This window comes from Otolemur garnettii, unplaced genomic scaffold (assembly GCF_000181295.1).
Source record: "Otolemur garnettii isolate 467f Iridium unplaced genomic scaffold, OtoGar3 scaffold00022, whole genome shotgun sequence".
In the NCBI taxonomy this organism is placed as follows: Eukaryota; Metazoa; Chordata; class Mammalia; order Primates; family Galagidae; genus Otolemur; species Otolemur garnettii.
In genome coordinates this window covers 14,947,185-14,958,338 of record NW_003852417.1, presented here as the reverse complement: position 1 = coordinate 14,958,338, position 11,154 = coordinate 14,947,185, and the positions used below count along the sequence as shown (strand labels likewise).

The 11,154-nt window shown below is 38.7% G+C and overlaps 1 protein-coding gene across 1 annotated transcript in view; it reads left to right on the top strand.

Annotated features, from left to right (window-relative positions):
• ATAD2B (ATPase family, AAA domain containing 2B) overlaps positions 1-11,154 on the top strand; it is a 183,275-nt gene that overhangs the window by 81,546 nt on the left and 90,575 nt on the right. Inside the window, exons 12-13 of the mRNA XM_023511813.1 lie at positions 1,568-1,577; positions 10,170-10,329. Coding sequence (XP_023367581.1) covers positions 1,568-1,577; positions 10,170-10,329 — 170 coding nt within the window. The remainder of the gene's footprint in view (positions 1-1,567; positions 1,578-10,169; positions 10,330-11,154) is intronic.

Below are 11,154 nucleotides of genomic sequence, written 5' to 3'. Positions count from 1 at the left end.
AGCTGTCATTGTTGTTTGGCGGGCCCAGGCTGGATTCAAACCCACCACCTTGGTCTATGTGGCTGGTGCCTTAGCCACTTGAGCCACAGGAGCTGAGCCAATTTTGCTGTTTTTGATAGAGACAGGGTATCTCTCTTGCTCAAGCAATCCACCAGCCTCAGCCTTCCAAAGTGGTAGGATAACAGGTGTGAGCTACCACGCCCACCCCCTCTGGCTACTTTTATTGTTTCTCCCCTCTTTTTCTCTAGTTTTGTGCAATTTATTCAATAATGTGTCATGGTAAAGTTTTCTCTCCCATTTTTTCTCTTGTTCTTAGATAGAGCTTTTTGGATGTGTAAATTTATAGTTTTCATCAAAATTGTAAAGTTTTTTTGCCATTATGTTTTCAGTATATTTTCTGCCCTCTCTGCTCTACCTCTTCTCCCCTTTTAGACCTCTATTTAAACTTATGTTAGGTTCCACAGTTCACTAATACTTTTCCTTTATATTATCTTCCCTGTTTGATTTTGAATAGTTTCTGTTGCTGTGTATTCTGGTTCACTAATCTCGTTTCCTAATGTCTAATTTGTTATGTATATTTTTCTTATTTTTGTTTTTACCAGTATATGGAACTTTTCAACATATAATACCTACTTGAATGCTTTTGCCTATTCTAAAATCTTAATTTTGTGTTCGTGTTAGTGTAATTGATTTTTTTTTTTTTTCATTATGAACTGAGTTTTTTGCTTTGCATGCATACTTGGCAATTTTTACTGGAGGCCAGATGTGAATTTAATGTTTTTGGGTACTAGGTATATTACTATAAATAGATGGTTTTGAAGTTTGTTTTTTTCTGAGACACAGTTAACGTCCTTGAAAACTGTTTGAGTAGTTCTCAATCTAGGGGTACTGGTGCTGTATCCTATATAGGCAATGACCTGTGAATCAGGAGGTTTGCCAGTCTGGCTAGTAGGAACTAGAACAATTTCTGGTTCTCTCTGAGTGTCTAGTGCTTTTATCTCTAGTTCTTCTGGGTGTTTGTAATACCCCAAGCCTTGGGTAGTTTTATCACATGCATGCACTGATCAATACTTACCAGAAGACTTGAGGGGTTCTGTGCATGTTTTTTGAGTTTTTTCTCTGTGTAATGGTCTCCTCTCTGGTACTCTTTGCTTTGAACTCTAGTAATCTTGGTCTCCCCGGAATTTTAGCTCTGGCTTTTCCACTTAGGGAGTCACCTGATGCCTGCCTGTATTCCATCTCCCTATATGGCAGCCTTGAAGTGGGAAACCACTAATTAGATTGTTCTATGTGTAGAAATACTTGGGTTTCTCTCTCTCTCTCTCTCTTTTTTTTTTGAGACAGTCTCACTATGTCACCCTTGGTAGAGTGCTAATGCATCACAGCTCACAGCAACCTCAAACTCTTGGGCTTAAGCAATTCTCTTGCCTCAGCCTCCCAAGTAGCTGGGAGTGTATAGGTGCCCGCCACAACCCCTGGCTATTTTTTTGTTGTGGTTGTCATTGTTTGGCAGGCCTAGGCTGGGTCGGACTCTGCCAGCCTGAGTATGTATGGCTGACCCCCCTAGCTGCTAAGCTGTAGGCCCGGGCCTTGGGTTTTTTCTCGTTGCTGTAAATATAGTAGAACTTCTGTACGTTGACCACCCAAGGGACTGTAACAAACTGGTCAGCATATAGAGGTGGTCATCATAATGAACTGGGCTTACTGTACTGATAAGTACAGATGGTGCATGTCAAATCCATGAAAATTAGGTCAACTGAGGTAGGTGGTCAACAATGAGGATTCTACTGTATTTGCTCTATGATTTTGGTCTTTAACAGTTTAGCTATGATATGCCTCAGTGTGTTGATCTTCGTATTTACTCTAATTGGCGTTTTATCATGTTGTATTTGTACATTTTTTTTTTTTTTGGCTATCTACACATACTTCTTTTCATCTTTTTCACTTTTCACTTAGATAATTTGTATTGATCTGTCTTTAGTCACCCTTTGCTTTTCATGTTGTCATGTTTATTTTGATCTTATGTCTATTCATCACATTTTTTTAAATTTCAGAAAGGTAATTTTTGGTTCTAGGATCTACATTTAATTATTTTTCATTATTTCTCTTTTTCCAATGTGATTGTTAGGCCTTTAAGCATGTGTTTTGTTTTGCTTCATTGAGCTTAGTTATAATAGTCACTTCAAAATTCTCCTTTGTTCATGTCAACATCTGGTTTCTCTCATTGTTAGGCCTGCTTGCTTGAGTTTCTTTGCTCTTGGGAATGTCTTCCTTGCTTTGGTTCTTCATTTGATGGGTAATAGCTGAATCGTGTCCTGGATATTGTTATTGTTAGCTTATGGAGACTCTGGTTTCAATTATTTTTTTATGAGTTGTATTTCCTTTAAGATAGCATATAATTTTCTGGGTTAGGCTTGAAATACAAACTGTGTTTCTTGATTGGCGGCTTTGATCTCCCTTTCAGCCTTTTGTCTTTAGCTGGTTCCTTTGAGTCTGCCATATATGCTTTTGTTGTTAGGGATCCCTACAGTTGTGGGTAGATTCACAGTTTGGAGATGTCCTTATTAGCTCTTGTCCTTGTATGATCCTCCTCATTCTTTGATCTTAGTAACTTCCTTTCTTTTCTTTTCTTTTTTTTTTTTTAAGAGACAGAGTCTTACTTTGTCCCCCTTGTAGAGTGCTGTGGCGTCACAGGTCACAGCAACCTCCAGCTCTTGGGCTTAGGTGATTCTCCTGCCTCAGCCTCCTGAGTAGCTGGGACTTCAGGTGCCTGCCACAATGCCCAGCTATTTTTTTGTGGCAGTTTGGCCGGGGCTGGGTTTGACCCTGCCACCCTCCGTATGTGGGGCCAGCACCCTACTCCCTGAGCCACAGGTGCCGCCCGATGTTAAGAACTTTCTACCTTCTCTTTTCTGGACTTTCATGCTGGGAAGTTAACCCCCTCCAATACTATAATCTTTTTCTCTCCCTCACTGCAGTTAGTCCCAGGCTAAAAGCCAGAGAAAAGAAAACTTATTACCCCTTCTCTGAGTGACTGTAAACTCCCACCAGAATTCATGTGTGTCTGGTTTACTCCCTAGAACCATGAGATATTTGCTTGGTTATTATCATGTATAGGTTTTATAGTTGTTCTCTTAGGGGTAGTGTGGTAGGGTCTTCATCATACCTGGAAGTGGAAATCTTGAGTAGCAATTTTGAAAGTTTTAATTTCTAGAGTAATCACTAATGGAATAGAAATATAGTGTGTAGTTTCTGAACTATGAGCAAGGAAAATAGAATAATTTTAAAAAGTCAACCCAAAAGCAATCAACAAGAAGGGGAAAAATCATAGAATCAATGGGAAAAATGGCCAAAATTGTAGGTTTAAACCCAAATATATCAATGATTACATAAAAGATAAGGGGCATAGATGTTCTAAATAAATGAGAAAGACTATCAGGCTTTTACAAAACAAAACTCCATTTTATTTGTAAGAGATACATGTACACATAAGGATACAGAAAGTGGCAAAGTAAAATAGTGGAGGGAAAACAGCACAAACAAATATTTACAGCAGCATTACTCGTAGTAAAAAGTGGAAAGAACCCAAACGTCCATCAGCTGGTGAATATGGCTACATGAATGTGGTATATTCTCTGGCCATACAATGGAATGTTATTCAACCCTAAAATAGAATGAAATTATTTATTTATTTATTTTTTAAGACAGAGTCTTACTATATCGCCCTCAGTGGAGTGCTGTGACATCGCAGCTCACAGTAACCTCAAACTCTTGGGCTTAAGCAATTCTCTTGTCTCAGCTTCCTGAGTGACTGAGACTACAGGTGCCTGCCACAATGCCTGGTTGCATTGTCATTATTGGATTTTGGTTGCAGTTGTCATTATTGCAGTTGATTATTGGATTATAGGATTTTTGGTTGCAGTTGTCATTATTGTTTTAGCAGGTTGGTGCTGGCCTTGAACCCACCAGCTTCGGTGTATGTGACTGGTGCCCTACTCACTGAGCTATGGGCGCTGAGCCAGCTATTTTTTTGTTATTGTTGTCATTCTTGTTTAGCAGTCCCTGGCTGGGTTCGAACCCACCCGCCCTGGTGCATGTGGCCAGCGCCCTAACCACTGAGCTATGGGGGCTAAGCCCAGCATGGAATTCTGATGCATGTTTTACCATGGATGAATGTTGAAGACTTTATGCTACATGAAATAAGCTGGACACAAAAGGCCTCAGTATATGATTCTATTTATATGTAATGTGCAGAATAGGTAAATCCATTAAATGATATAAAATTATATCAAGTAATATAAAAAGCTGGTGTTGCTATATTAATATTAGACAAAATAAACCATAAATCAGAAAAGCATTACTATACATATAAAGAAGACAAATTTTTTTTAAATTTCAGATTGATACAAGGGTACAAATATTTAGGTTACGTTGTTTTCATTTCTAAAGTAAAGTTCAAGTTGTAGTTGAGCCCTTTACCCAGGGGGTGTCCTAAACACCCTCACATTGTGTACATTGGGTGAGATCCTGCCAATCATTCTCCCTGCTCCTCTCTCCCTCCTCCCTCCTTTCCCTTCCCCATGCTAGACTATACTTGTGGTTTTCTTTTGTATAGGCTTATAGTTGTTTATATGTTGGTTTCATCTTAGTATCGAGTACATTGGATACTTTTTTCCCCATTCTTATGATAGTTTACTAAGAAGAATGTGTTTCAACTCCATCGAGGTAAACACAAAAGATATAAAGTCTTCATCTCTTCTTATGGTTGAATAGTACTCCATGGTTCACATATACCAGAGTTTGTTAACCCATTCATGGGTTGATGGGCACTTGGGTTGACTCCACTTCTTGACAATTGAGAATGCAACTGCAGTAGACATTCTAGTGCAGATGTCTTTATGATAAAATGGTTTTTTTTCAAGAAGAAATCTTACAATGATAAAATGTCAAATTTACTAGAAGATTTAACAGTTCAAAAATCTATAATTCCATAATAACTGTATTTCAAACTATATAAAACAAAAATTGACAGAACTGCAAGGAAAAAAGAGTCAAATTGGTAATCATCATGGATGATAACAAGCACCTCTCTAAGTGATAGAGCTAGCCTATCAAAAAAATCAATGCTCTACAGAAGAATTTGAACAACTACATTCATGCTCTGACCTAGTGGGCATTAGGACAAATGTAGACTGAACACTGTTTTCAAACATATATAACTTTTTTTTTGTTTGTTTGTTTTTTTGAGACAGAGTCTCACTGTGTTGCCCGTGGTAGAGTGCCATGGCGTAACAGCTCACAGCAACCTCAAACTCTTGGGCTTCAGTGATTCTCTTGCCTCAACCTCCCAAATAGTGGGGACTATAGGAGCCCACTACATGTGTTTTTTTTTTTTTTTTCTTTTGAGACAAGCTCTCATCCTGGGTAGAGTGCTGTGGTGTCATAGCTTACAGCAACCTCCAACTCTCGGGCTCAAGCGATTCTCTTGCCAAAGTTTTTCTTTTTTTGAGTAGAGATGGGATCTTGCTTTTGCTCAGGCTGGTCTCGAACTTATGACCTCAAGCAGTCCACCTGCCTTGGCTTCCCAGAGTGTTAGGATTACAGGCATGAGCCACAGCGCCTTGCCTCAAATACATATAACATTTATAAAAATTTATTATATATTGTGCCTTACAGCACATTTTAAGTAATTTCCAAAGTTTGGTAATATACAAAATACAAGAAACAAATAACAAAAAGATAAGCAGATACTTTTATATGTTCACAAGGATTATAGCTCTAAAGTATAAATAACCTATGTTATTGCTAAAATCATAGCAAACAATATATGAACTACAAACAAAGATATAGTTTTAATCAAGAACATCAAAAGTTGATTATTTGAAAAAAACCTAATAAAATTGATAAACCTCTGGCTTCATTGGTCATGACAAGAAGACACTGATAAGCAGTATCAGGAATGCAAATGTGATGTTTTGGTTTTTGTAGTCATTAAAGATTAGTAAGGGGATATAGACCTAAGCTTTATAGGTAAACATATAAATGTTTTAGAAAAACTATTGGGGCTCAGTGTCTGTGGCTCAAGCAGCCAAGGTGCCAGCCACATACACCTGAGCTGATGGGTTCAAATCCAGCATGGGAGTGAAACAACAATGATGGCTACAACCAAAAAATAGCCAGGCGTTGTGGCGGGTGCCTGTAGTCCCAGCTACTTGGGAGGCAGAGGCAGGAGACTCGCTTGAGTCCAGGAGTTGGAGGTTGCTGTGAGCTGTGATGCCATGGCACTCTTCCCAGGGGACAACTTGAGGCTCTGTCTCAAAAAAAAAAAAAGAAAAAAAGAAAAACTATCGGGAAAAATATTTATGACTTGTGTATAAATGTTCATAGCAGCTTTTTTGGTAATAGTTGAAAAGTTAAAACAATTCAGATGGTCTCCAGCAGGTGGATAGATAAACAAATTCTGGTTATTTATATATGCATATTATTTACTTGGTTATAGAAAGTAATAAACTATTGTTCAATAACATGGATGAATCTCGGAATAAGTATACTGAGTGAAAGAAAAGAATATATGTATGATCTCGTGTGTAAAATCTTTTACTTTTAGGTCATTAAAAGTAACCTGTGGTGATAGAACACAGATCAGTGGTTGCCTGGGGATGAGGTAGAGGAAGCTGAAGACGGGCCGTAGGGACCTATTGCTAAGGGGCATCAGGAGGGGTGTAGTGGTTGTTACTTATTTTGGTTCTGTTGATGGTTTCACAGGTATAGACATACTTAAAAACTTACTAAAATGTATGCTTTAAATATGTTCAGGTTTTGTACGTATACCTTCATAAAACTTGGTTTGAGAAAGTTCATTGGAACCCAGTGTTACTTGTGAGCATGGATATAAAAATCTATCACAACCAAACTGATTTTATTTCTAATATATAAGGCTTATTTAACATGAGAGAAGTCCATTAATGTTAATGCGTCATACTATATTAGTGAAAAATCATATGATCATCAAATAGAAATATTGATCAAATTCATTGTTTAGCTGTGTGCAGAGACTCAGGCCTATAATCCCAGTGCTTGGGAGGCTGAGGCAGGTGGATTACCTGAGCTCACGAGTTCAAGACCAATCTGAACCAGAGTGAAACTCCATCTCTAAAAAATAGCCAGATGTTGTAGTGGGCGCCTGTAATCCCAGCTACTTGGGAGGGTGAGGCAAGAGGATCACTTGAACTCAAGAGTTTGAGGTTGCTGTAAGCTAAGATGCCACAGCACTCTACTGAGGGTGAGCAAGTGAGATTCTGTCTCAAAAAAAAAAAAAAAAAAAAAGGCTCGGTGCCTGTGGCTAAAGTGGCTAAGGCGCCAGCCACATACACCTAAGGTGGTGGGTTCGAATCCAGCCCGGGCCCGCCAAACAACAATGACGGCTACAAGCAAAAAATAGCTGGGTGTTGTGGCGGGCACCTGTGGTCCCAGCTACTTGGGAAGCTGAGGCAGGAGACTTGCTTGAGCCCAGGAGTTGGAGGTTGCTGTGAGCTGTGATGCCATGGCACTCTACCCAGGGGGATAGCTTGAGGCTCTGTCTCAAAAAAATAAAAAAATTCATTGTTTACTAATAGGATTCCTTATCTTAGAGATCAATATAAAGTATTTCCTTAAACATAGTTAAAGAAAGGGTGGCGCCTGTGGCTCAGTGGGTGGGGCACTGGCCCCATATACCGAGGGTGGGTGGTTCAAACTTGGCCGAGGCCAAACTGCAACAAAAAATAGCCGGGTGTTGTGGTGGGCACCTGTAGTCCCAGCTACTTGGGAGGCTGAGTCAAGAGAATCGTCTAAGCCCACAGGTTGCTGTTAGCTGTGTTGTCACGGCACTCTATCGAGGGCAAGAAAGTAAGACTCTGTCTCTTAAAAAAAAAAAAAAAAAGATTAAATGCGGAGAGATCCCATGTTCTTGATCCGGAAGACTGAGTATTTTAAAATTGTCTTTTCTTCCACATTAATGAATAGATTCATTCAAAATTATAACTCTTCTGGGGGGAATCTTGCTTTGGGGGGGACAAAATGATCCTGAAATTTATATAGAAATACAAAGGATTACGAGTAGGAAATGCTCTGTTGTGGATCTTTAAACACAAAGGAAAAGAGCAGAATAGTGAAGGCTCCTGTGGAGAGAGCAAGGTTGGAGGTTTTGCTCTACTGGATATCAAACCCTTTTAGAGTTAAGAAAATTTGATATTGGCTGAATACTAGCCAGATAACCTAATGGAACAGAGCCTACAGCCATAAATAAATCCACACATATATGGGTGGTTGATTTATGATAAAAGAGGCCATGCAGATGTTGTTAGCAAAGGATGGACTTTTATATAAATAATGTTAAGAAAATTGCATCACTTTTTGGTTGGGGAGAAAAAACTAGATCCCTCTTTATATCATATAAAACAAATTTCATTTAGATTTTAGTTTTTTATTTGAAGGGTTAACACTTTTAGAAGATAATGTAGCAGGGAGATTTTGGGACAGGCAAGTAGGCCTTAAATATCATGTTAAGGATTTTGGGTTTTATTTTCAGCACAATAGGGGTTACTAAAGGATTTTGATTCAGGGGCTGGTCATTCAGATTTTGGGGGGTTGCAGGGGGGGACAGAATGAGTGCTGTGACATTGTAGCTCACAGCAACCTCAGACTCTTAGGCTCAAGTGATTCTCTTGCCTCAGCCTCCCAAGTAGCTGGGACTACAGGTGCCCGCCACAATGCCTGGCTATTTTTAGAGACAAAGTCTCACTCTGGCTCAGGCTGTTCTCAACTCCTGAGCTCAGGCAATCCACCTGCCTCAGCTTCCCAAGTGCTAGGATTGCAGGTGTGAGAATGATTTCTTTAACATGTTGAGCATATTGGAGAAGTTATTTCAGGCAGGTTTTAGCAGTAAGAATAAAGGAATAGAAATGTGATATTTGTTATCACAAATCCAAATGTGATCACATTTCCAAATGTGATATTTGGAAAACATTAAAAAGAACACTGTTACTAGAAGTATGGTTTCTGTTATAATTAGACATGAAACATTTTTTTTCCTTTTTTTTTTTTTTGTTGTTGTTGTTGTTGTTGTAGTTTTTGGCTGGGGTTGGGTTTGAACCTGCCACTTCTGGTATATGGGACCAGTGCCCTACTCCTTGAGCCACAGGCGCCACCCGACATGAAACATTTCTATTCACAATGTGTAGGTCATGGCTTTAAAAACTAAAGTATGCACAAAATAATTTTGAGTTGAGCTTAAAATGGTAGCCATCCTAAAGGAATTATCTAAAAGAATAATAGTAATGCAAATGTAATAGAATAGAAATATCATATAAATTTCTAGATATAAAAACACACCCAGGATTATTGCTATCTATTAAAAACAGATTACAAAATACATATATATATATATATATATATTTTTTTTTTTTTTTTTTTTAGAGACAAAGTCTCACTTTATTGCCCTTGGTAGAGTGCTGTAATGCCACAGCTCACAGCAATCTCCAACTCTTGGGCTTAGGCGTCTCTTGTCTCAGCCTCCCAAGTAGCTGGGACTACAGATGCCCACCACAACACCCAGCTATTTTTTGTTGCAGTTTGGCCTAGGACATGTTTGAACCCACCACCCTTGGTATATGGGGCCAGTGTCCTACTCACTGAGCCACAGGTGCTGCCTGCAAATTTTTTTTTTTTTTTGAGACAGAGTCTCACTATGTCTCCCTCAGTAGAGTGCGGTGGCATCACAGTTCACAGCAACCTCAAACTCTTGGGCGTAGGTGATTCTCTTGCCTCAGCCTCCCAAGTAGCTGGGACTACAGACACCTACCCCAATGCCTGGCTATTTTTTTGTTGTTGTTGTTTGGTTGCAGTTGTTGTTGTTGTTTGCAAGCCCAGGCTGGATTCACACCCACCAGCTCTGGTATATGTGGCTGGTACCCTAGCTACTGAGCTACAGGCACCAACCCTATTATTGGATTTTCTGAGCACTTGTGAAAATGATTTCTCTAAATCACTTTATCTTGCATTAAGATGTAATCATGCCACAATTATTTTATTAGCATGTAAGACTGATAAAAGTTTTTGTAAACAGTAGTATTTACAATGTTTTCTTTCTTTTTTTAACTTTTAATTTTGCCTTAATTTTTTTTCTATAGCTCTATAGTATCAACCCTCCTTGCTCTTATGGATGGATTAGATAACAGGGGTGAAATTGTTGTTATTGGTGCTACAAACAGACTTGATTCTATAGATCCTGCACTCAGGAGACCTGGTCGTTTTGACAGAGAGTTCCTGTTCAACCTGCCTGATCAAAAGGTAAACATTGTTGCTTTCAATATAATAAGATTTATATATAATTCAATTATAAGGTATATATAGTCTGATTGTGATATTTTATGAATTTTCTTTGTGCACATTTTGTATTTATGGGACATCTTATTTAATGTTTAAAAAACCTTATGTCCCTTTTTTCTATTAACAACTGTAAAAGAGAAAGTTGATAATTTTTAGGAAGTAAAAGGGAAGTTCTCAGTAAGGTTGCTATAGATGTTTACTTGCTTTAATTCTCCAGTTTGTGGTAATTGTCTTATATTATCAATTGTGTAATCTAGTTATCCATAGTAGCTTTGTTTCCATAAAAATAATGTTTTATTACCTAGGGTAGGTTTATGAATAAGGACCTAGTACCCAAATTTTCATAGAAATGACTAGAATATCATATTTAATTAAAAGCAGCAAACATTCAGTATGGTGAATGATTTTCTTTTTTTTAGAGATAGAGTCTCACTTTATCATCCTCGGTAGAGTGCCGTGGCGTCACAGCTTACAGCAACCTCCAACTCCTGGGCTTAGGTGATTCTTTTGCCTCAGTCTGCCGAGTAGCTAGGACTACTCGTTACAATGCCCAGCTAGTTTTTCTTTTTTGTTGTTGTGGCAGTTTGGCTGGGGCCGGGTTCAAACCATCCACCCTCAGTATTTGGGGCCAGCGCCCTACCCACTGAGGCACAGGTGCTGCCCCATTGTGAATGTTTTCTAAAAGAATATATTATTCATTATTCCAGTCTGAGCAAGAGTGAGACTCTAACTCTACAAAAAAATAGAACAATTAGCTCAGTGTGGTGGCGCGAACTTTTTTTTTTT